This window comes from Ursus arctos, unplaced genomic scaffold (assembly GCF_023065955.2).
Source record: "Ursus arctos isolate Adak ecotype North America unplaced genomic scaffold, UrsArc2.0 scaffold_16, whole genome shotgun sequence".
Lineage (NCBI taxonomy): Eukaryota > Metazoa > Chordata > Mammalia > Carnivora > Ursidae > Ursus > Ursus arctos.
In genome coordinates, this window is record NW_026622830.1 from 60,383,795 (window position 1) to 60,409,023 (window position 25,229).

At 52.7% G+C, this 25,229-nt stretch overlaps 1 protein-coding gene across 1 annotated transcript in view; it reads right to left on the reverse strand.

The window, feature by feature from the left end:
* LOC113246795 (dual oxidase 1-like) overlaps positions 1 to 22,639 on the reverse strand; it is a 34,224-nt gene extending 11,585 nt beyond the window's left edge. The window contains 26 exon segments of the mRNA XM_057313047.1: positions 164 to 345; positions 889 to 916; positions 919 to 1,013; positions 1,430 to 1,499; positions 3,434 to 3,609; positions 3,852 to 3,942; positions 4,213 to 4,438; positions 6,509 to 6,694; positions 7,320 to 7,444; positions 7,447 to 7,518; positions 8,248 to 8,370; positions 9,054 to 9,191; positions 9,792 to 9,910; positions 10,121 to 10,296; positions 12,059 to 12,173; positions 13,501 to 13,525; positions 13,528 to 13,596; positions 13,741 to 13,801; positions 14,231 to 14,403; positions 14,528 to 14,599; positions 14,602 to 14,722; positions 14,860 to 14,969; positions 14,972 to 15,046; positions 16,319 to 16,483; positions 16,673 to 16,753; positions 22,618 to 22,639. Of these exon segments, the coding sequence (XP_057169030.1) occupies positions 164 to 345; positions 889 to 916; positions 919 to 1,013; positions 1,430 to 1,499; positions 3,434 to 3,609; positions 3,852 to 3,942; positions 4,213 to 4,438; positions 6,509 to 6,694; positions 7,320 to 7,444; positions 7,447 to 7,518; positions 8,248 to 8,370; positions 9,054 to 9,191; positions 9,792 to 9,910; positions 10,121 to 10,296; positions 12,059 to 12,173; positions 13,501 to 13,525; positions 13,528 to 13,596; positions 13,741 to 13,801; positions 14,231 to 14,403; positions 14,528 to 14,599; positions 14,602 to 14,722; positions 14,860 to 14,969; positions 14,972 to 15,046; positions 16,319 to 16,483; positions 16,673 to 16,753; positions 22,618 to 22,639 (2,896 nt within the window).
* Between the last annotated feature and the right edge of the window lie 2,590 nt (positions 22,640 to 25,229).

The window sequence follows — 25,229 nt, forward strand, 5'->3', positions numbered from 1 at the left end:
GAGCCCAGGCGGGTAAGAGGGGAGCAGTGCAGAGAGAGAGCGCCGCTGAGGCGGGTCAAGGGCCCGCCCTGGCCACCACCCCTTCACGCAGGCCCCCTCTGCAGCCTCCGTTCAAGCAGGCCCCATGCACCCACGGGAGCCCCGACCCCGGGGCTGCCCACACTCACAGCAGGCCTGCTCCAGGAAAGGCCCCCGCTGATGGCGCAGAACACAGCCACGCAGCCGACGTGGCGGCGGTAGTTCTCGATGAAGCGCTGGAACTGCTGCAAGGTGTGGTGGTGCCGACTGCGCTGAAACTTCTCCCCGTGGGCCTCCGTGAACAGCAGGGGCTGGAATGATGCTACCCTGGGGACAGGAAGTCTCGGCTCTGGCCACGAACCCCCCCTCCCAGTGCAACCCGCCTCCCAGGAGCAGAGAAAGGGCACCAAGTTGCTCAAGCCAAGCAGGGTTCAGACCCCAAAAGCCCTACCACACTCCTCTGACAAGGCCGCCAGAGTAGGGACAGCCTTGCAGTGCTCACTGGGTCAGTTCGTCCCAGGGAACGCACTCCCTCTAGCCCAGGTCCCACTCACACTCAGACAGCCCTCTCCCCTCCCAGTCTGCAGCTCCCCATTCTCACCCTACTCTGTTCTCACCCTTTACTGGAAGTGCAGAAGTCACCCCCTCCAGGAAGCCTGCCTTGACTTACCAGGCAGAGGTGAGCACTTCTTTGAGCTCTGAAGCTCCTTGCTCTGACCACTGTCACAACATTCATCGGTGGGACATGGTGATTATCAGTGTAGCAGCCACCTTGTCAGACTGTGGTCTGCTCGGGCGTGAACTGCTCATCCTGCCTGCAGCCCTGCACACTAACGGGATGCATGAGCTCAAGGAGAGGAGCAGGCGTACTTCTTGCCAAACCTCCGTCGAATCTCCGGGGGGGGTCTGTGTCCGTGGGGCACTGCAGTCTCTGTGCTGTCCGCTCCACGTCAGCGTTGCTGTGGGGACAGCGAGCGCTCACTCTGGGGGAGGGACTAGGACAGGAATGAAAGAGAGAGGATTCTGGCCACCTGAGCCACTGGATCCTCGCTGCCCCTGGTCTCTCTTCAGACCGACTCTGCTGAGGAGGGGTCAGAGCTCTCAGCCAGGGGCCAGCAGACTTCCCACAGAGACCTGGAGAGAGAATGAGTTAGATCCTGGGGACACACATACAAGCTGTGTCCTTCACAAGGGCATCTGACCCTGGCAGCAGGTGGGTGCCGAAGTCCAGCAGGCTCTCTGCTCTTGCTGGTACAGGGCTGTGTCTGCCTACAGCAAGGAGCCCTTTTTTCTAATTTGCATAAAGACACTACATAGGCTGGTAGGGCCCTGATCCCAGGCATCCTGGGGAGAGAAAAGGCAACCCCCCCAACCCCAGCCCTCCCTCCAACATTCCCAGATCAGGGCTCACCAGATCTTTTCCCGGCTGATGTAGGAGGCTCGCCGGCACAGGTCCTTGAGGACTTCAGGCACCTCTACCCCTGTAACACAGAGCTGATGTCGGGAACAGCTCAGGGCCCAGAGCCCAGGAAGACCTGGCACTCACCCCATGTCCATACTGTAGAGGGTCCTCGGCCAGCACCCTTGCCTTTGGGTGCCCCAGCCCCAGCCTGCTCCCCCAGTGGGAGCTAGACCCAGCCATGAGGGGGCAGGGAGAAGGCCTGAATTTGTTGGCCAGACAGTGTCCCCTGGATGTGTGTCCACCTTCAGCCCACTCCTGGGACTGGTATCAGGCTTGTGGGGTAGAGTTCAGAAACTGTGCCACCTGCCTGCTGAGACCATTCTGCCACAAAAACCCTGCTAAAGCCTCCAGCTTAAAGCCTCCTGGGAATTAAATGTAGTTCTGGGTGGCGCATTTATGGGATCACCATGAAATTCTTTCCACCTTCCTGTGTTTAAAAATGTTCATAATAGTATGTTGGGGGGAAGTACTCTCCCTTGAGCCACCCGTTCCTCTCTGTCTGGCCCGAGCGTTGCAGGGGAGGGCGGGACTGAGCTGCAAAGCCATGTTCTCACAGGAAGCCCGGGAATGTCCAGGTCACTTCCGAGTGCTAAACTAATCTTGACGACTACCCTGGTCTCCAGCCCAGGGGGCACAAGTGATTAAGGTGAATTTCATGAAATCGGAATGTTTACAACGAAGTAGGGATATTTATCCGTCAGATTTCAACCAGCAGCAAATGCGGCAACATGGTAACCAAAGGCAGGTGAACGGGGAGATCTAGGTGACCGGGGAAAGGGCTGCTTCCTGCGCTATTCTTGTTCCTTTTCTGTAGGAACATTCGAAATGTCTCATAGTAAAATCTGAAGGAAACAACAAGGCACAACAACAATTAAAAGCAAAACAAAACAGGACTCAAAGCTACCCTTCCGCATAATCCTCACTCCCCCAGCCTGGTCCTCCACCCCAGGGGCTGAGTGGTCCCAGGACTCTGGCCCGGGCTCACCTCCGGACACCTGCCCCTGCTCAGCCCTCGGGCCCAGGTGCCTACTGCCTGGCTGCCTGGGAAAAGTGAGAGGCTGAAGAACCAGGAGTGCTGGTCTGCACTCCAGTAGTTCTCCTCCAGCCCTGGGACATGGAAGCCCTCACCAGAGCCGCAGTGGTGTCCTGCCCAACTCGCCCCTCTCCCACATCTGGGCTGCTCAGCTCCCCCAAGTTCTCGTCATCCTGGGAGGGGCTGGGTTTGGTCTCCACATGCCCCAGCGAGAAACTGTGAAGGCACCGTAACAGCTCAGAGTAGACCACAGAGAGTCCTGCTACCTGCCCCCTCCCCACCCTGGCTCTAGCCTCCGCCCACCGAGACACAGGTGGGACAGGAAGTAGGGGGAAGGACAAGAGAAGTGGGTCTCCGTGCACTCAAGCAACATTAACCAAGCGCTCAGCCAAGGGATATAAAGGCAAACAAGACCAGAGCCCCCCCTGCCAGCAGACACCCTAGCTCAGGTGAATATGGCCTGGAGAGGGCTGTAACAAGGAGACACTGTCCCCCCCACCCCACCCCCGTCCTGGGCACCTGGCACAGGGATCTTCGACAGAGAGCTGGAAGAAGCAGAGTTCTGTCTGCTGTCCCCCACCCCATCCTGACCCTGCCCACCCTGGAAGCAAAGCTGCATTAGGACTTTTGTGGGCCCTAGGCACTGTCACCTTCCTAAACCACTTCCGCCCTTAAAAAAAAAAAAAAAGTATATACATGTCTTTATAAAAGATAAATATTTTTTACAATCACGTTGGTACATAGAAGGATATAATCCAGGCTGGATATATTATCACCTATTTATTATTATTATACTCATCCTTCTGACTTTAAAAGGAATTAAAGCATTTCTGTGGGCTCCTAAAAGCAGGTGGGCCCGATGCACTGTGCCTGCTATGTCTAATGGCTACGTCAGTCGGCCCCAAGGCCAGGCCCCCCACCTTTGACGCAGAGCTGTGTGAATCGCAGCTCGCTGTCTTGGTCCCGCAGCGTGAAGTGGAAGTCCTCCCACGTCAGCTCCTCCCTATCCTGGAAGCCGGACTCCCGGAACGTGGACTCCACCACCTCCGTCAGCTGCGCCTTGGACAGGCAGTTGTTGGAGATCTCGATGAAGGACCTGGGGTTGGGGGAGGGAAACCATCGGGCCCTGAAAAGAAGCTTGAGGCCTGGACAGGAGGGCCTACTGGCCATCCCACCAGGCCTTCGGAGCCCACAAGGAAGGGCCCCCTCCTAGTTATAATAGTCTTCGGCTATATGGCCCCTGCTCTTTACCCTCCTGCTTCCACCTTCATGCCCCCACTTCTTTCCCCCAGCAGGCCCTGTCCTGGCCCACTCTTCCGGCCATCCCACAGGACCAACCTCAGCATCCTGATGAACTCGTCCTCGGAAATGAGACCATTCCCATCAAAGCCATACATGCGGAACATAAGGCGAGACTTCTCAGGAGAGCCTGGGAGGAGGAGGACCCGGTGAGAGCCCCAACCTACCTGCCTAAACCCCAGGCTGACCAGAAGGGGCCTCACATGAGTCTGACCCACTGCTGATCACAACAAGGGGTCACTCTGCTTCCTGATCTCTACCTGGGTGCTCCCAGATGTCTGCCGTGGCTGGAGACCAGGCCCCGGCACTTCCCCTTCTCCAACAGGTCAGCTACCCTCCAGCCTCATCTCTAGCCCCTTCCATCTTCTCCTACCTGGACGATCACTTCCTTTTCCCCTACCTTTCATGAAGACCACCAGGATGTCCAGAAACTCCCAGAAGGACAGGTAGACCTTGCCATCTTTGTCCGCCAGGGAGAACATGGACTCCACAAACATGGCCTGGGGCTTGAGGCCCAGGGACTCGGCAAACTCAGCTCTGCTCAGCTCGCAAGTCAGGGCCTCCAGTACCTTCTGCGATGAGTGTAGGGGCACGGTCCCTGCGTCCGCCTGGTCGATGTCCAGCACCTGCACCCGGGCAGCAACAGAGGGAGGGAGAGAGAAGGAGACAGGGTTTCCTTGATTTGAAGTCCAGCTGAGGCTTGTAGGAGCCACCTTTTCCAGGTGTCTGCCCAGCACCCTGTCTCCTGAGCACCTGCCCGTGCCCTGCAGGTGGTCCCTGGGGCCTTTTGTTCTACAGAGCCCCAGTCCTCTGTGTTAGCTGATTGCACCAGGGATGCACACTTGACCCAAGCAGATGATCTGGAATTGGGACTAAGAGGTCCCAGGTCTGTCTTGACCTGAGCACAACAAAACTCAGAAGTCGTGGCCTGCCACGTTCTTCCAAGTGCTCAGAGACCCAGACAGAGGGAAGTAAACACACGGAGAAAACGAAGCAGGCTAAGAGAGAGAAGTGGCTTTGTTTGCTGGCAACTGTCCCTTTCCTAGCCCCTTCCAGGCCAGGTCACAGTCCTCCCTTCGGAATTGCTGAGACATCAGCACAGCCTCAGAGTCAACTGACCTTTTATCAGTGCGAGCTTGCTCTTAGACCCAAAGGAGTTTTGACTGAGAAAAAGCCTCAGCTGAGCTGAGAAAAAGTGGGGTTGGGAAGGGGGAATTCTCATGGTGGGCTATCTTTAGCCCACCCAGGGGCTGCCCCAGCATCAGAACAGGGGGTGAGGGAAGCAGACAGGCCTCAGGCACAGCACCTGTTCTGCCTGCCTGTCAACCGGGGCCCCAGTCCAAGCCTGGCTGCGGTTTCACGATGCAAACCTCGTTGCTCCAAACAGGGAGCTTTAGTGGAAAGAGCCTGGGGCTGGAGGCAGAAGATCGGGCTCCTGTCCCAGCTCTGCCACCCCCTCGCTGTGTGACCTCAGGCGAGTCGCACCAGTTGTCTGTCATTCATTTTTCTTACGTGCCCTACTTATCTCACAGGGCTATTGTGAGAATCAACAAGAGACGCTGTATGGAAAATGTCTTGAAACCTGGAAGCACTGTGCAGACGGAGAGGGCTGCAGCTACCCCTAAGACATGGTAGCACCCCCTTGCGCCCCCAGCACAAGGGTCCCCATAGCCGAGTAGAGGTGCCCCGGCCCCGCCTCGGCCCTGGCAATGAGTCTCCCCACCTGGGGAGGAGGTCCCTCCATTCCAGTGCATACTCAAGTTCAACTGGCTTGGGGAGTAGATGACAAAAGCCATGTGCCCGGCACGTCGTAAATGACCATTAAATGGTCACTTCCCTCATGAATCCTCTCCCCAGTCAGCCAACCCTGTTTCTTCTCCTCAAACATTAATTTTTTTGCCCTTCTACTAGACACCTCTGTGCAGTCCCTCCTGCTCCTTTCCTCTGAGCCAACAATTTTCCACCTCTTTTTAAGTCTCCGTCAAATCTGACCCGAACCACGACCGTCCACCAGCCTGAAGACTCAGCACCTTTTCTGAACTCCTACATTGCTTAGCTCATGGCTGTCTTACACTCATCATTCTGTGCTGGTTACCTTCCTTTCTGTGTCTGTTCCTTCTTCCCAGAGGGGTGACAAACTCCTTGAGCGGGGCCTGGGCTGGAGGGATCTTATCTCTACCAAGCTTCTCCTCTCCACCCTTCTGGACCCAGGCTGCTCTATTTCTGTGCCAGACGTGCATGCAAGTCCTCGCATTTCTCTTCCTGGCTTGTTTCCCCACATCTCCTCGGTAGTTCTTGGAAGTCTGCAAGGTGGGCTCATGTCCCAAGGAAGCCTCTGGCAGCGGCACTGCACCAAGGAGGGGGCATCAAGGGCTCTCGCTGGCCCCATACTGACCCTGAGTTTCTGCGGCCTTTTGGCTAGGATGAGTTAAGTGAGGGCAGAGAGGCCGGACAGCCCTGAGGAGAGAGCTGAGCGACACATACAGATAAGCTCCTGACGCGGCCTCCCTGGAGTGGCTCAGGTAGGTGTCAGAGCATCTCCTTACAGAGAGGCCAGGGGATTGGGCCAAAAATGCAGTAGACCTGATTATTAGTGTCAGGGCTCCTGACTGTCCCTGGAGTCACCCCATGGCTGTGTGCAGGTAAGGGCACCGCCATAGGCAGACGCAGGGACAGACCTGAGCCTACCTACACACCTGGGAGAAAAGGTGCCTGAAAAAGGTCTCCAAGAGGTGGCTCCTCTGCTCTCGGGCCACAGCTGCCCTCATCAGCTCCTGTTCCCGCGGCTCCCACTCCTGGAACCTCAGCCCGCTCTCCTTCAGGGCCCCCCGAAGGTCTTCCACCAGCACCTGCCGCTCTTCCTCCAGGTTAAACAGCAGCACCTACGGAGTGGCGACAGGGAGGGCAACCACTTGTCGAGGACTCCTGGGGCCAGGAGCTTTGCGTGAGTTTTGTCAGGGGCCACTGGAAAGAACGCCCTCGTAAAAGGGATTTACTGTTATGTCCTGGGCTCGGTGGAGTTCTGGGCTCATTTATAGGCACAGAAACTGCATTCAGAGACACACGTCTAAAGCCATTCCTCCCTCTCTGTTCACATGGGAGAAAAGAGTCAGGAAGGCAGGGAGGACAGACGACGGAGGGGCCCGGAAGCCAGACAGTCAGAGCTGAAAATCAGCCTCTGATTCAGTTCCCCTCCACACTCTCGAACAATTCACTAGATCCTAAAATCAGGGGGCAGAGAAGAGGGCCTGGCTTCTTCCAAGGACTCCCAGCTAGGGCCCACTGGGGCATCCCTAGAAAGGGGCGGGGAAGACTGCGCAGGAAGAAGGCCCTGTGCAGATCACGTCACCCCACAGGCCCAGAACGGGATGAGTGTGTTCACGTTCCTCTCTCAGTTACCACAGCCAGGGACTAGAAGCCACAAACCCTGCCTGATTCAGCGCTCCTTCCCCTCCACCTGGCTGCCTCCCTGGCTGTGGACCAGGAACGAGACCCGCTGGGCCACACCAGGTCCTACTCCTTGGGGATCTTGAGCAGCAGGGCGCGGCGTCCGTGGTTGCCGGACAGGATGACGCTGACCTGCTGCGGGGGTCGCAGCTGGATGGCGCGGAGCACAGAGAGCCTGCCGTCACCACGCACGTCTGCCCGGGCTGCAGGTGCACGAGCACAGGCCGAGAGGGCTCCTTGTGGCCCTGCCATTCCAATGCTGGAGAGACAGGGCTGGTCAGCCGGGGACAGGATGCAGGAGGCCGGCTTAGAGCTGGAGTTAGGTCAAGGCCTCCGTAGCTCCTGGCCCCTTCTTGGGTACTGAGGGTCGTCCCTTCCCCAACAGTCCTGCTGTGCCTTTAGCCCACGTGAAGAATAACCAACATTTCCTGAGTGTTTACTGTGTGCCCAATACTGTACCAAGTACTTGGCGGGAACTAGTTAATCTTCATAAACCTTCATGAGGTAAGTGCTATTATTATTCCTGTTTCACAGATAAGAAAAAATAGGTTTAGAGGGATTAAAAAATCTGCCTAAAGCCCAAAAGCCCAAGTGGTGGAATCAAGATTCCAATCCTCCTTCAGTGTGACTCTGAACCTTCATTAATTCCTTCTCTGTTGCCTGAAATTCCAGTGTAAGATGCCACAAAGCATCCGTTGCTGGGGATTCTAGAGAGTTACAGTAGGCCTGTGAAACGTAGTCAGGGCCCTGTGACTCCTCCCCGTGAGTCTATCACAGGCCCTGTATGTGGGACCACGGGGAGACCTACGGAGGGTGGAGAACTCCAGGTCCAACTTCCACCTGATGCCTCCATGGCTCTTTCCACCTGCCCTGACCTGCTTGGAGGCCTAGAAAAGGGGGGCCTTTTCCTTAGGCTGCTGAGGTGGGGGTGGTCTGCAGCCCTGAGTCATGTCCTCCCCCGCACCACCCTGGCCAGCTCCAGGCCTACCTTCCATGCGCCCCCCCCCCCCCCCGAGCTTCTCAGACGTGACACTCTGGCGGTCCTGGCCCTGGAGCCTCTTGAAATTTCTCCTTCGGAGCTGGGCAACAATCCAGCCACTCAGCAGGCTCACTGAGAGGGCAGAGGCAGGAGGATGGCCAGAGGAAGGTGGGGATCTGGTGAGATCAGTGACCCCTTTCCTTGGCAGAACTCCCTCCTTTGCCCACCTCCTAGGTCGGCTCATTCAATTGGCTCAAATTTTGAAGCTCCCTGGTGGGGGCTGGGGTGGGGGTCGGGTGGGGGTGGGGAGGGAGCTTAGGGTATCATCTAAGATGCCAGCACCGCCTCTGCTGCTTCCACCACTCGGGTCCCTTCCCAGCCAGAGACTAAGACCAGAGTGCTTGTGCCAGAGACCGGACCAGCTCTGCCATGCAGCTGGTGGGCTCACACACAGCCATGCCAGAGGCGAAGTCTCAAGCCTTTGCCCAGCTAGTTCTCAACTGGTTCTCAAGCAGGGTTTGCCTTGGACAGTTTCCCAGGCCCAGGCTCCTTCAAATAACTGTGAAATAGATTCCTTGTGGCTCTTGACCAACCTGGGCCCTGGAGGGACCCCAGGAGAACAGGAAGGCAAATTTCCTTGCAGCTGATTTATCTGCAGGTCAGACACTGCTCATGTCCCCTCCTGCTTTGATGTGTTCCGTCACGTGCCCAAAGAAACAGTACTGTACATGGTCAGCTGTCATAGATGAAACCACCCCACTGCCACCCCTTAGATTACGCATTTCACCCAACACCACCCTGTGCATCACTTTTACCAAGGGGGAAGCAGCAGAGAGTCCCGATGGTGACCCCAGAGCCAAATCCACTGCCTTCGAAATAGTCCCGCATGATGGAGGGAGCACAGGCTGGCAGGCCCTTGGTGCTGAGCTGTCTGGGCTGCGGGCAGGGGTCTCCTGGGGAAGTAGAGGAAGCTAGAGTCCTGGGGGGTGCTGGGCCAGAATCACTGAGGAGGTTAGGGTGGCAGAAAGGGTAGGGTGGGGGATCTCTGGGTAGCAGATGGGTGAGAGCTGCTTACCCCTGTCATTATACCAGGAATGTGGTGTTTGCCTAGTGGGGTAACAAGTGGGGTCAGAAACGAACCTCACCTCTCTCTCCCTCAGATGCACATATGTACACGCACACACACACGCACACACACACACACACAGCCCTTCCCTCGTCACTGCTGTGGAATGAGGATATCCTCACTGCACTGGGCCTTCCCGATATCCCACCCACCCCAGGCTCAGCCCGGCCGATGGGAGCCTTCCTCCCTAGGTCTCTCTGAGTCTCAGTCTTGCCCCCACTTGGGTACCTCCTGGGGTTGTGCGGAAGGGGACCTACACAGCCACATGTGGCCACCGTGGTGCCCGGAACCAAAGTTCCCAAGGGCAGAACCATGGCTCACTGACTCTTTGGAGTCTACTGCCGAGCCGCCCCTGAACCAGGCCCATGGCTGAGGCGGGATGAGACACCCGACTCCAGGCCCCTCCAAGCACCCCCTGGCCACTCACCCGAATGCCAGAAGAAGACACTGGGCTGCAGGGCACTGGGGTTCAAGTTGGTGAGAGCCACTAGGACATCCCGTAGGGAAGTGTTTCTGATCTCTGAGATTTCTTCCTCAGAGAACAGCCTGCAGGAGGGAGAGGCGGGGAGCTGCTGCATTGGGAGAGAGATGCCTGTTCTGGCCCGAGGACCCAGATGAGGAAAGAGACCCAGAGGGGCTGAGGAAGTGGGGAGGCCAGCTGGGACTCAAGGGCCCGTGGGGCTGCTGACATTACACGCAGAGGGCCTGGGGCCCAGGCCAAGGTAAGTCTGAGGAAGGGACCCAGGCAGGCCTTACCCATTGCTGGTGTTCTCAAACCAGTAGCGGTCGCCGTCCCGCAGCCTCACAAACTGGTTGAGGACAATAGCGCTAAAGAGGGGCCCGGGGTCCCCATGGCTCTCCAGGAGCCCCCCAGGGAGCAGCTCCAACCGGGACAGGTCCCGGTTGTACAGGGCAGCTGTGGACTCCAGCACCTGGGGCCAAGAAGGGACAAGAGTGAGTGCAAGGACCCGGCACCCGCCCTGGGGCAAGGGTAGTTCGCAGGGATCAGCCCCAGGGAGGATAATAATAAATGACAGTGACGATCCCTCACTTATTATGCCCCTGGCACCGCTCTGAGTGCTTTACACAAGTTAACTCATTTATGGGAACTCGCTCACAGATTCAGCTGCCTCTTGTAGAAAGTTGGAATAAAACAGGCAGCCAGTTCCCTATGTGGCTTGTTCTCAAAAAGATATGAAAGTTGAGGGTCAAAATCACTACAAAAATTGGAAAGGTTGAATGATGTGTAGAAAAGGTTTCTGTTCATTTTTTTTTTTAAAGATTTTATTTATTCATTTGACAGAGAGAGAGACAGCCAGCGAGAGAGGGAACACAAGCAGGGGGAGTGGGAGAGGAAGAAGCAGGCTCCCAGCGGAGGAGCCTGACGTGGGGCTCGATCCCAGAACTCTGGGATCACGCCCTGAGCCAAAGGCAGACACTCAACGACTGAGCCACCCAGGTGCCCCGAAAAGGTTTCTATTCTTGAGAGCTAAAAAAGTTTGTATAAATCAAATCCCTGCATAGACACTGCCTTTTGGAGACAGACTTCAACCTTCTATGAGCAGCATTTTCTACCTGACCTTGACTTTAGTTCTTTTCTCAGCAATGTAAACAAACATTTGCTCAGCTTAAATTCCAGCGAGGCCCAGGGGAGCTAAAGACTTGCTACTTTTGGTGCGCCTGGTGATTCCTACCTTTCTATTGACTGTATAAAGTTGATACGCCCCACGTGCATATTGCCTCTTCATCGGCCTTTCACTTCTCCACTTTCCAACAATCTTCTAAACAGGAAGGACGAAAGCAGTAAAACCAGCGTGCAATCGTAGAAACGCCACTATGCCAAGATGGTAAGGCCACCAAAACTGCTCTGTTGGCTGGCAGGCAATGCCACGTGGCCCAGGCGACAGCTCAGGGAGTAACAGTTGACTCCCCAAAGGCAGCCCGAGTGTCAGTGTATAAAAAAGTACAGCTTGTTCCTGGGTTGAGGACCTTCCACACCTGCTCAGATGGCTGTTGGGAAGAGTAAACGAGGTAATGCTTATTAAGTGCCTGGCGTGCAAGACATGCTCAACAAACATTTGCTGGATCTGCAGAGTCACAAGGTCTACTACCAAATCCTGCTGGTCTGGTAACTTCCATCCTCGTAGATGATATTGGGAAAAACCATGTGGGCGAGTCCCATCCCTCTCACCAAGGACTTGTCTCTAGTGTTTGTGCCTCACTGCCTTCCTTCCATGTCTTGGGCCAATGTGCCTTGGCCCTCCCACCCTGCCCTCTGCGTCCCAACCCCTCCTTACGGTGTGGTTGCTCTGGGAGAGTGCAGGGTTGATGTCCTGCCATCTGGTAATGGGAGGCAGACCCAGTGCTTCCCTGGCCTTGGTATAAGAGGGCAGGCCCAGATCCCAGCCCCTCTGCACACAGCCAGCCGGGTGGTCTGTACGGGAAAACTTCAGGGGTCCTGGCCAGAAATCTGGGGATGAAATAGCAGAGAATCTGAGGGAGCACCGGGCCACCACAGCTCCACTAGCCCAGGACCCAGTCTCCAACCAGCCCCAGGGGGGCCAGAATCACACAGAGGGAACCATGGTCAACAGGTGTCTGAGCAGTGAGAGAGTGCAGGCTCCCAGCCCTGGTCACTCCTCCTGGCCTGACACTGGAGCTCCAGCAGAATCCCCACCCAGGTGACAGCAGTACCCAGCCTGCAGGGACAGCCTCAGCGTCACCTAGCACATCCTCCACCATGACATGGTCCTCTCGCTCAGCGATCTGGGAGGCCATGCCCAGCAGCAGCGCGTCCACATCTTCAGCTCTTCGTAGATTTGGATGCTTTGGGAATGGGGAGAGAAGACGGGGTTGGAGGTTGAGCAGACAGGCTCTCCCCACACCACAGTCCATGCCCTGGAACCACCCAGTGCTGATGTTCCCTCTGAAACCAGCAGGCCATTCCTCCTCCATAGGTTGATTCCCCACTCGGGGTGAATGATGTCCCCATCCGAAGCTCATGCTGCTGAGAGCAGGTCTCCAGAACACACAAGGGATCTAAAACTTTACTTCTATTTTAGGAGACTTGACAGCATGATTGACAAAGGCACCAGAACATCTAGGTCTGGGTCCTTGCTCTGTTAGTGAACAGCTGTGTGACCATGGGCAACTCACAGGACCTCTCTGAAGAGAGATGTGTATATATATATATATATACACACACACACACACACACATATATATACACACACACATATATATACATATACACACACACATATATATATAACATATATATGTAAGTTAAAACATTTTTAAAGGATTTTTCATTGTTCTTTCGAAATTACTTATCTGTGGATAAGTCCATTGCTATGATTTCTTGGCTATTATTAGGCATAACCAAAAATTGTTTCAGAGTAAGAAAATCTAACCTATGAATTGTTTTTTCGTAAATATTTTATTTATTTATTTGACAGAGAGAGTGTGAGTATGAGCAGGGGGACGGGGCAGAGGGAGAGGGACAGGGAGAAGCAGACTCCCTGCTAAGCAGAGAGCCTGATGCGGGCTCAATCCTAGAACCTTGGGATCATGACCTGAGCCCAAGGCAGCTGCTTACCTGCCTGAGCCACCCAGGCGCCCCTAACCTATGAATTGTTTTTAAATTATAATGCAATTGTAAAAAATAAACTGACATGTTTTGTTCCATATACATTTAATTAAATTTTTTTTTTTACTTTAAAATTCCCTTTTCATTATTTTGGAGTCAAAATGTTTCTTCAGCTCTCACACTTCTTTTATTATAATTCCCCGCAAGACCTGGCTCCTCTGCTTACAGCTAAAAATGCCCCCAGTGCAGTGTCAAGACCTAAGGTTCAGACCAGCGGGCTTCGTGACTCATCCTCAGCCTCGATTAGCCTGTGTTTAATTGGGGAGTTAATATATACACCAGCTGTGGGAAAGTGGACATAAAGTGCTTAAAAATCACAATGATGTCTTTTTTAACAATTGTTCTTCCCCCTCCAAATTCACTGTTCCCTGGGGAAATTAGCACACTTCAGACTGAAAATCCTTTCCTGAGGGCTCCTGAGGACAGATTTTTCTCAAATGACATCCCCACTCCTCCCAATACACAAACCTTTGCACTTTGCCCTCACCTCATGTAGCCGCCAGGAGGCACCTGGTAGAGAAGAATTGCTCAGAAGCGGCCAGGAACTCTGGGGAGATGCTGGGGTCCAGGAAAGGGCTGTGTCCTGGGGGAAGGGGAGAAGAGGGAGGATAGTAACACTTAGCCCTTAAACCACCCAGCCTCCTCCCCCCTCCCCCCCCCCACACCCCTTCTCCCTGCCCCAAAAAACTCCTGCTAGCTTTCCCATTCTCCTTCCCCATCCCCTCACCTGCATACTTGGGGGGTGTTTTCTGCAGGAAGCTGGGCAGCCACTCATACAGAACGATGTTCTGAGGGTCAAGAGAGGGCAAAAGGGAGGCAAGGGCTGGAGCAGCCACGCTGGGAGGGGTCTGAGCCCAAGGAAGGCTTAGGTGGGAGATGAGGGCCAGGCAGGGGCAGTCACGAGGGGGGCAACTGCAACAGGACAGGTGCGGAGGCCTGTGCCCCACTAGGAACATGGGATGGGAGTGGGCTAATGACTAATAACCACAGCCCAGTCTCGTGTATAATAGCCCTTCGCCTGCTCCTCATCTTCGGGGTCCATTCCTAGCCGCTAGCTCCAGTTCTGGGGAGCAGTGTCCTCCTGGAAAAGGGCGTTTCCGGGGGCTGCTTGTGCGACGATGGAGGGCTCTGCGGGGCAGCGGCGTCTCCCGCGCAGCAGCCTGGGGGAGGGGGGAGGAAGGAGGGGAGGGAGGACGGAGAGAGGCCGAGTGACGGACCTGGTAGGTGGCGGTGACCCTCTCGCGCGCCTGCTGGAACAGCTCCTCGTCCCCCCATTGCGGGTGCTCGCGGGCCAGCCGCTGCGCGCACAGGTTGTGGTAGCGGCCCCACAGCAGGCCCGGCGCCTGCAGGAAGGGGTCGCGGTTCCCTCGCTCCGCCGCGAAGGCTGGACGCGACGCGGGGCCGCAGGGGAGGAGCTGGGCGGCGGCGCGACCGCGGGCAGCGCAACTTTGCCGTCCGCAGCCCGCCCCGCGCCCCGGCCGCCGCAGCCCGCCCCGCGCGCCGCCCCGCCGTTCAGCCCCCGGGGCCGCGCTGTTCGGTGGCGGGGTCGGCCGCCGTCCCCACGAGCGGGGGGCTTTGTGCGTCGCGGGGAAGGCGGGGTCGGGCCCCCACGCCAGCTGCCCGCGGGAGAAGCTCCGCAGCGCGTCGCTGCACGAGGGCGAGGAGCCATAGATGGCGCTGCCGTCCAGCCGGCCCGTCACCTCGTTGGTCTGCGGGGGCACCAGGAGGGTGAGCCGGGGTGAGCCCGGGGTCGGGTAGCGGAGGCGGGTGTCGGTGGGCGAGGGGGTGGGAGTCTCTCCCCGCCCGGCCCGGCCCAGAACCCGGGACCCCGCCCGTCTCGTCTCACCAGGTCCCGGGGATTACTGGGGCTCTGTGCGGTCTCGGGGTCCCAGCAGCTCCTCTGGAAGGGGAGGACCACGTTCCCGCGCCGGTCAGGGTCGAACACCGGGTCCCGGGCGGGATGTGGATGTTGAGAAACTCGGCTGGGCAGCCCGGGGTCTCCACGCTCACCAGGTCCGAGAGCACGTGGTAGCCTGTCCACAACGGGGGAGGGCGTGCAAGGACCAGCTAAGGACCACTCTCCCTTCAGCATCAGGTATCTGGACTCCCCGACTCCCTTTGAAGCTTCAAAAGATGACTCAGCCATTTTTGGCAAGTCCAAGTCTTGACCTCCTCCACCTTTCCCAGTGCTTTGTTACACCCTGGTCCAAACTGCTTTCGTTGCCGGTTTGGTCCTCTCCTTGGTAACTGGGAGGTGCCGGGTGAGTGTGCCTGGACAGTCAGGCTGGGAACACCTGCTCCAACATGCAGCTGGGAGCAGCCTGCCCAGAGAAACTGCCAGTCTCACTGCAACACCGGACACTGGGAATCAAATGTAGGCACCTTGGGTGGCCAGCAGGAGCCCAACATTCCTGTTGGGAGCCAACAACCCACAGTCACTGGGGTCAGACCACCCACCCTAGCACCCCCATTTTGACACCCCGGCCTCCAGCCCTCTTGTCAAAATCAGAACCCTGGCCTGAGACTGTCCCAGGAGTCACAGGGACCATGAGTGAAAACAGGGTCCACCAAGAGCCCCTGCCAGATTATTGTCAGGCTCCAGCCTCTACCTGTAGTCCCATCGGCAGCTCAGTGTGGGGCAAATTTATGCCTCCCCCACTCAGACTTTCTCCCTCTACTTTTCCTTCTCCAGAAAAAGAAATACAAGACATAGCTTTCTTGACTTAAGAAAAATCCTTTTAGGCCCCAGACATCTTGTGATTTATGACTACTCGCTCAAAGCACATTCTTGAGTTATCTTTGCAGGATTTAAACTTCTTTGAATATTCAGATATCAGATCGATTAAAGGCAGACAATTGATGCCAACCCTTGCTGGCCCTTGTGACTTCCATCAATTAAGACCTGGACTCCGTCATTCTATGATGACTTTAGCCTAAATTCTAGGCTGAATTCTCCATTGCACAAGTGCCTTCGTGAATCCATACAGACCCTTAGCTTAAAACTTCCCCAGTTTTGTTATTCGGGAACAGACTGCTTTGGGAAATATCCTCCATGTTTTCCCTTACTTGTTCCAAGTAAAACTCTCTAATCTTGGCTTTCCTGTGTCTTTTGGCTAAATACCCACCAAGAGGCAAATCCAGTTTTGGGTAAGAATACCCCATCCCATTGCCTGCCCCTTCATCTCTCACCCACATCTCTAAGACCCACCATCACTTCTCTCCCTCACTTCCTGACTCCCCCCTCAGACATAGAGGTGTCCAGCTGACCCTACTGGCCTCCCTCCCCCAGAGGTTGAGGCCCTCACCAAAGAAGACTCCCAGCACTGTTCGCTTTCGCAGCGAGGCCTGCCCTGCAGGGCCCCTCGTGGCAGTGTTGCTAAGGTCTCTGGGGTTGGGCAGCTGGGGTTCTCCCAAGGGCTGGTACACACCATCTGCATAGCTGGCTGGAACTAGGCGCTGGAGCCGAGAGCCTGGGGTAGGAGGGGTAGGAACAAAGATAAATCCTCAGTGGGGCTCCCTTACCTCCCCTCTCCCAGGCTTCCATCCATACCACAGATCCTAAAACCTTAAGAATGCATGAGCCTCCGCTGGTACCTGCCAGCCCTTGCCCCTTCGGGTAACCCTGCCCCTAGGCCTGTTTCCACTTGGCCCTCACCTACCTTTGCTGCCCCATCTGTGCTCCATGAGGTTGTGCCACCCATCAAATCGCTGCACCTCCCGGGAAATGGGGTTCTGAATTCCTGTGTGAGAACAGAGGGAAGGGGCAGCTGGGCAAGTCCAGGCATGAGAGGACAGGCAAGCCTGCAGGATATGCGTCTTGGTAGCCTGGCAAGGGGAGCAGCAGAAGGTGGAAACCCAGCACAGTGTGGAAGGTAGGCGGCGGAGGGAGAGAACCAAGGACAAAGTGATATCCAAACTCGAGCTCATTCTTCTAGCTGCTCAGTGGGGGAAACATGGCAGGGAGCCCTGAAGCAGTGGAGACAGGGGCAGTGTGTGCTGACAAATAACCTCAGAGAACAAGACAAAGCTGGAGAACAGTGGCGATGTGGAGGGGCATGCAGGAGCCTTCTAGTGCCCTCACCCCTCAGCTCCCTAGGGACAGGGCAGGACAGAAACCAGTCCCAGCCCTAAGATATACGGAGCAAGAGCCAGCCACTGCCCCAAAGCCAACCACTCTTCCACTCAGGAAAGGAGAGGTCATTCTGTGACCACTCCCTGGGTACGGGCAGTGTGGAGAGGGGCTTGGCCCTCTCCTGCTGAGCAGAGCCGCCCCCCCCACCCAGGGCAAGTGTGTGGGCCCTGGGGCTGTGGCTCTGCCGCCTGTTGCTATTCTGGTCTCTTTTCCAGTTTCTGGGGGGTGGGATCAGGGACTTCCTGGTCAAGGGAGAACCTTGCCTCCTCCTCCTTTGAGGAATCATGTTCCTCATGTAATTCCTCTTATTGACCCTATTATACTTTCCAAAAACTAGGATCTGGGAGGGAGCACTCAGTTGTTGAGGGAAGAACTCGGGCAGTGAGGGAAGAGGGAAAGGTTCAGAATCAGAGATGGAATGGAGGTCCTTCTGGTCAGCAGATCAGGTGACCAGTCAGATTCCATCTTCCAACTTACTCAAAAGTGCCCTGTGCCACATGGTATTTCAGATCCTTAGCCTGAGGCAGGTTAACCCCTAAAGGCAGAGCCTGAGGGAAGGATTTGAGCCACGTGGCTAACTGGGAGGTGGCCCAGGACGAGCTGGAGGAAGTGGGGAAGTAAGGCAGGGGCATCAATATGGGACTTGTCACGGAGTGAGTTACTGCTGAGGGCAACTGGGGCTCACTCCTGTTGGTGGCCTCTCGAAGACTGTATGGGCACACCTCAGAATTGCCTATTGAGCAGGGAGGAAGCCAGGGAATCTATCCACCAACTGGCTGAATGTTGCACTAGGGGCAGTAAGTGTCTTCCAGCCCTCAGGTGGAGAAGGAAGGAGAGGCAAGCAGGTACTGGAGGTAGGAAACTGTCAGGGTACGTAGAAACTGCCCGCCAGCTGCGGGTGAGCACAAGGTGGGCCGAGAGGATGTGGCACATGATATCTTCTTCAGGGACCCCACTAAGAGTTCCCACCCAACATTTCCGGTTCTTGGTTGGCCACAGTGTTCAGCTTCCTCTCTTCTCTTGCCACCTAGAAGTCCCCTAGGGTCAGGAACTGTTTCCACTCATAGCTGTATCCTCCATACCTAGCATGATGTGTGCGTCAAATCAGTGTCCAGTTAGGATTTACCAAATGAACAGATACCGCCATATTTGTTTCAGCTTCTCCATGGATTCTTTACTCCAACTGTTCTCCAAAGAGTGCCCTGCCCGTAAGATGGCAGTTTCCCTGCTGCCACTGACGGAGGCCAGGGCTGGCAAGGAATCCATTCCATGTCCCCACATTAACCACTTTTAACCCTCGCTCTGGATGCTGAGGCAGGAGGCCTCTGTGGCTGAACCGAGTCATTGCTCTGCTTCCTGCAAACTCCTGGCAGGAAGCAACCCTTTACTTTATGTGCCTTGGTAGGGTAAGGAGGCATCCTCACTTACACACCACACGACAGCTCTCGTGCTGGCCATCATACAAGTCTTAGAGCTGGTTGGCTCTCTCTGGGTTTCCAAAGATGAGCAGACTCACTGCTGCCCAGATGTCTGGCTGGTGCCTGGTCCTCAGGTAGGTTCATTCACCAGCTTTGTAGTGATGTAGAAAGAAGGCTCTTCTGTCAGCTTAGGATAAACTTAATCCTCTAAGCAGCGACTGAGCAAAAATTTCCATACAGGCAGGGTTTAGGGGCGGCCACCTGGTTCAAAGGGGGATCAGGGGACTTATATAGAGCTACCTTAATACGGCAAGAACCTCAATATCACGTGGGTGGTTTGTTAATTTTGGGCGGCTTAATGGAGGGGTCAGTAGATTACAGGAAGCTAAAGGACGCCATCACTTGCCCCCTAGTCCTTATGAACAAGATACACTATGATAGAATTGGGTGAATGTGACGGGTGAGGGGCAGAGCAAAGCCAGAGAAGGAGACCTGGATGTTTAGCCACCAAAAATTCATCTGACCTCTGCTAGTTTTGTTTTTAATAATGTGAGTGTTTTTGTAGGCAAACTGGGTTATATCTCTGTCAGAAAGAACAACCATCACTCTCGAGCTTGGATGAGTATCTTCTGTTTTGAGTCTTACAGTGTTCGATAAATCCCCTGGAGCAGTCCCTGCCATCCAGATCCTGACCTCCTCAGCTTCTGGCACTGGAGAGCCGTCTCCATCTGTCTAGCTGTGAAACCCTGTTTACCACATCATTAACTGATCAGCAGAGATTGCGGAATTTGTAAATCTCAGAGTTTCTCTGAATGAAAACAGACATTGTGCCAGAAATTCATTGTCAAAGAGGAACATCTAAAATTGGTAATTAGCAACTAAAAAAGAGGCCAGAGTGCCCATCTTAAACCAAGACTCTTCCTCACAGGATGGATGCGACTGGGTGAAGTAGTGAACAGAATTCTTTTCTATTAATAATATTTTTTTATTCTGTTAGTCACCATACGGTACATACCTCGTTTTTGATGTAAAGTTCCACGATTCATCACTTGCATATAACACCAGTGCACCATGCAATATGTGCCCTCCTTACTACCCATCACCAGCCCATCCCATTCCCCTACCCCCTTCCCCTCTGAAGCCCTCAGTTTGCTTCCCAGAGTCCATAGTCTCTCGTGGTTCATTTCCCCTTCTGTTTACCCCCCCCCCTTCTTCTTCCCTTCTTCTCCTACTGATCTTCCTACTTCTTACGTTCCATAAATGAGTGAAACCATATGATAATTGTCTTTCTCTGCTTGACTTATTTCGCTTAGCATTATCTCCTCCAGCGCCGTCCATGTTGCTGCAAATGTTAGGAAATCGTTTTTTCTGATGGCTGAATAATATTCCATTGTATATATGGACCACCTCTTCTTAATCCAGTCACCTGTTGAAGGGCATCTCGGCTCCTTCCACAATTTAGCTATCGTGGACAATGCTGCTATGAACATTGGGGTCCATATGGCCCTTCTCTTCACTCCGTCTGTATCTTTGGGGTAAATACGCAGTAGTGCAATTGCTGGATCAAAGGGTAGCTCAATTTGTAACTTTTTAAGAGACCTCCACACTGTTTTCCAAAGTGCCTGTATCAACTTGCATTGCCACCAACAGTGTAAGAGGGATCCCCTTTCTCCACATCCTCTCCAACATTTCTTGCTTCCTGCCTTGTCAGTTTTTGCCATTCTGACCTGCGTAAGGTGGTATCTCAATGTGGTTTTGATTTGAATTTCCCTGATGGCTAATGATGTTGAACATTTTTTCATGTGTCTGTTAGCCATTTGTATGTCCTCATTGGAAAAGTGTCTGTTCATATCTTCTGCCCATTTTTTGATTTGATTATTGGTTTCCCATGTATTGAGTTTGAGCAGTTCTTTGTAGATCTTGGATACTACTCTTTGATCTGGAGTGTCATTTGCAAATACCTTCTCCCATTCTGTGGGCTGCCTCTTAGTAGTTTTTTTTTTTTTTAACTGTTTCCTTGGCTGTGCAGAAGCATTTTATCTTGAAAAAAAATATTATTAATTAAAAAAAAAAGAAAAGTAAAGATGAAGAACGTAGGTTCGAAGGAGAGCAGTATGTAATCTGTAGAGAGCTGTTATGGCCAAAATGATTCAGAAGAGCCTTTAATTTAGATGTGACGGTTTATATTTAAATGTTGCTTGTGATTCTGAAAAAAGAATATGGTATGGAAAAGTATGGATTAACATGTGATTTTGTTGTTTACTGGAAACGAAAACTTTTTGCTGAGAAGTTATTATTCAATAAATATTTAATCTGTGTTTTATCTTACAAAAAAAAAAGAATTCTTTTCTACTATATGTGCACTTGGAAGTGGAATCATGTCCTTTCACAAGAAACCTAGGTTTTAAAACACAAAAGATGTTATGTCTTTGTGGGATTGGAAACATGTAAGTCTTCCTATGGTGAGGGGCTGAGTCAGTGGCAGATATGAGGTGTCCTGTGGGTTGATTTATTTTTTGCTAACCTCTAAACAGCCAACACAGAGATGCCTTTTTTCACACAGATCAGTCCCCGAAAGTCCTCAAGAGTGTTTTGTGACCTGAAATCTGGCCGTTTCTTTTTTTTTTTTAAGATTTTTAAAAAATTTATTTGTTTGACAGACACAGCCAGCGAGAGAGAGAACACAAGCAGGGGGAGTGGGAGAGGAAGAAGCAGGCTCATAACGGAGGAGCCTGATGTGGGGCTTGATCCCATAACGCCGGGATCACGCCCTGAGCCGAAGGCAGACGCCCAACCGCTGTGCCACCCAGGCTCCCCATGAAATCTGGCCGTTTCTAATATTGCGCCAGTCTTTGAATATCAGTGTCGATGACTACGAACTACATCATACCAGTTACGTGTCCCTTTTTGAAAGAAAATTATCGTAGCTCAAACATAACCTTACAATTTCAGATATCCTCAGAGTGGGTAACCAAGGCAGGAAACCATGCCATGTATAGAACAATTCCGACTTCAAATACTCCATCCCTTTGTCTCCATAAATCACTGAAACATCTCAGAAATCCCAACATTCCAAATCCAGATAGTAAACCTTAAAATAAGCCTGTAAACATTAGAATAACTGTATTCAAATGTCACATCAGACCAACAATGGAGTCTATGATTTATTGTAAATCATGTGTGCGTTAGCCCGTCCTCTTTATTTATTACTGCTGTGTTTACTTCATGCATCTGGGCTTTGTTTTTTGAGTCATAAAGCTCATCAACATCTCACTGCTCTAAATACCTGTTCAATTGTGACTACGAATTGCATATGAGTTGGTGCCGATGTGCTAAGCATGACAGAATTTCTGAGTCTTTTGTACATAGTTTAAATTGAAGAAGGTTTCAATATGATTTAATTATAAGGCATTATATTAGTGTCAAAATGAGTGCAAAGGACAGAAGAGAAAGTGTTCTAGGGTAGCTTTATGGAAGGAATACATCTGTGTTAAAGAAGAAATGACACCGAACTTGATAGATAAAACTGCCAATCTCATGGCAGTTGACTTGGCTCTTCATATTCTAGCTAAAGACATTCAGTGAACAGTCAGCCCTGCTACCTCAAGAGCTGCAGGGATGGCATTTCTTAAAGCAGTGCCATCCAGCTGCCTCAGTTTCCCAGGTGACAATGAGTGGTTGGAGTGTATTTGTCCACGTTCCGCTCTGTGCACATCCACACAGCATCGCCTCTGCTCTCCCCTCTCCACTTCTCCCCACACCCCCTGCCATTTCATCTCCTTGACCCAGTCCCCTCTCCTCTCTCCTCAGAATCCTCCAACAACTTCCCATTGCCGAAGAAAATGGTTTGCGCTCCTTAGGCTGGTGAGCTCGAAACTGCTACCCAACATCCATTCTTCCTTCATGTCTTAGGACACTGATTTTATTCCAGGAAGAAATGCCCCGCTAGAAAAGAGCACTGACCAGCCTCCCTTGCAGCCAGGGGTGGTCTCAGAGCTGTATGTGGAATCCCTGGGGCTTCCTTAAGAAAACTCTCGTAGGGGAGCTAACTCACCTGAAGAGGCATGGCCTATCATCCTTTTGCTTCTCCTTCTCAGGATCAGACCTACAACATGGACAAGATGGTGGGGGCGCCTACTGCCAACAGATAGCCTCAAGGGTGGAGAATCAGAAAGGTAGATGGAGCCTGGGTTCCCGAAGCTGTCATACCAGTTCTAGAGAGCCGACCTCCTGACTTCTTATCCATGAGAGAGTTATCACCTAATATACTGAAGCTACAGAATTTGGATCTCTGTCACAGTGGCTGACCCAATTGCTAATGGATACGGTTGGCATTGAAGGGTCTCCATACTTGGCTCCCATCTTCCCTTCCAGCTTTTGTGTCACTTATTTCTCAGTCCTGCCTCAAGATAATACCAAACAGACAATTATCTTGGACTCCTGCCCAGATTTGCCAGCATGCCACTTCCGGTGACTTTCTACTTCCTCCCAGATGGTCTACGATCAAGCCTGATTGCTCCTTCCACCCAGCCTTTTAACACGATTTAGGGCAGGATCTCTGACAGCAGACTCTCTGGTTCTACCTCTTACTATTATCCTTGAGGTCTTCTTGAGCAACTTATGGGGCAATGGAAGTGTCAGACTCTTTACAAGGAAAGAAATCATACTAATTAGGAGAGTAGACAGTGGTCTGAACTCAGAAACCCAGACAAGGGTTGATAAACCCATTTCCATGAGGCCCTGGAACTATGCTTGAAAAAAATTTTAGGAGACCTACTCCATTTCTCTGCTTGAGTTCCCTTTCCACAAAGTGGAGACTGATGGTTTATTAAGATTTGGAAACGATAGGAGAAACAAAGGGCACTTTTTAAGGTTCAAAAATGTTTGTTTCAGCCCAACAGCATACGTGGTTATGAATGCCTTAAAAACCATCCAGGAACTGGTAAGAGAACCTAAACTCGAATGTTTTCATGGAAGTTAGCCTGTAATTTTCCTGTTAACATGGATAATTTATTCACTCCGGCCTGTGCTGAAATAGTCACGCCCACCTCTGTGTATGTTGCCAGGATCCGGCTTATTGCACTTTTAAGTCCCCAGGCTTGTTTTCTTCATTTGCTCTAATACGAGAACAGATAAACCAGGGGGCAGTGATACGTTTTTCATTTGGTGGATTTTAAAAAGCTTTCTAATGATCTTCAGAGTATATGCACCAGGAATCAGGACAGGTGGACAGGCCCTGTTCAGGGCTGGGAGGTGGGGTCTGGCCTCAGCTCCCTCTGGGCACCTGGCCGGTCACGCCCTTGCTCCATTCCTGGACACGGTGATGGAGCGCTTAGCTGCGCTGGGCTTGTCAGCTTCCTTCCGGAACGTGGACCTTTATTTTAAAGATGTGATACTTTGAAGATATGATCTCGGTCACCAGGAAGAGAAAGCTCTTTCACAAACAATATGATTGGAGCGACTCCTCCCAGAGCCCCTGGTCAAGAAGTCAGGCTGTAGCTGCTAACCGTAGTCTGTCTGAGCTCCCACCTGCTAAGAAAACCCCTTCTCAAAGAGACAAAAGCTGCTTTAAAGGAAAATGAGGCTATGGGTGAATCAGCACTCTAGGTGAATGGCTACAGCCTCTATTTCCTACGAAAAATGAAGGAAAAGCAGGAATTCAGTTGGATAATTCATAGGTGAAGGAGATTAAGAGGTCGCTTGTGATGAGCGCTGAATAATGTAAACTGTTGATATTGTACCCCTGAAACTAATATGACACTACATGGTAACTACGCTTGAATAAGAATTATTTTTTAAGATTTCATTTATTTATTTGTCAGAGAGAGAGCGCGCGAGCACAAGCAGGGGGAGTGGCATGCAGAGGGAGAAGCAGGCTCCCCTCTGAGCGAGGAGCCCGGTGCGAGACTCGATCCCAGGACTCCGGGATCAAGCCCTGAGCCAAAGGCAGACGCTTAACCAATGGAGCCACCCAGGCATCCCGAACTTTTTTTTCTTAAAGTGCCTCACTAACACAATGATGAGGTTATATTTTAAAATTGGATGAAAACATGAGGCAAACTTTTAGTGATGTCGCTTGAAGTTGTGGCCGATTTGTCATTTTGCTCTTATTCTTCATAATCTCTACCGGCCGATTGACAAAACCTCTTTATTCACAACAGGATTCAGTCTCTCTCTACCTCTCTTTCTCTTTGTTTTTATCCCTCTTTTTAATCTGTTAGGTCCTAATTTAGGGCTTTAGGTGTAAGTTTATAAATCTTTGGGAACGATCTCGGTCATTGAAGTTCGTGCCACGTTCAGAAGCACCATTAGCCTATTTAACAGGCGGGAAGCATGAACGTCAGGTTTGCTGAGCCGCCGTAAGTCAGAAATCAAGTCCGTGTTGGAGATTTCAAGTGCACTGACTGTTTTCATTGAGCCAAGTTTTTTATCGTGCTATCCTCTGAGAACAGGTGGCCATTTGTGAATTCAAAGGTGTTTACTAATTTGTCTGCTTGCTTTTCTCTCCCTCATAAATAACGATATAAATACGTAGTCACACTCGTGAAAATCAAGCACTCGCGTGCTTTACTTAATCACATGGAAGCCCTTTCACCATTAAAAGCAAACGATCTACCGTCTGTGTTTGTCTCATCTGCTTCCTAACACCCAAATGAGGTAACAGGT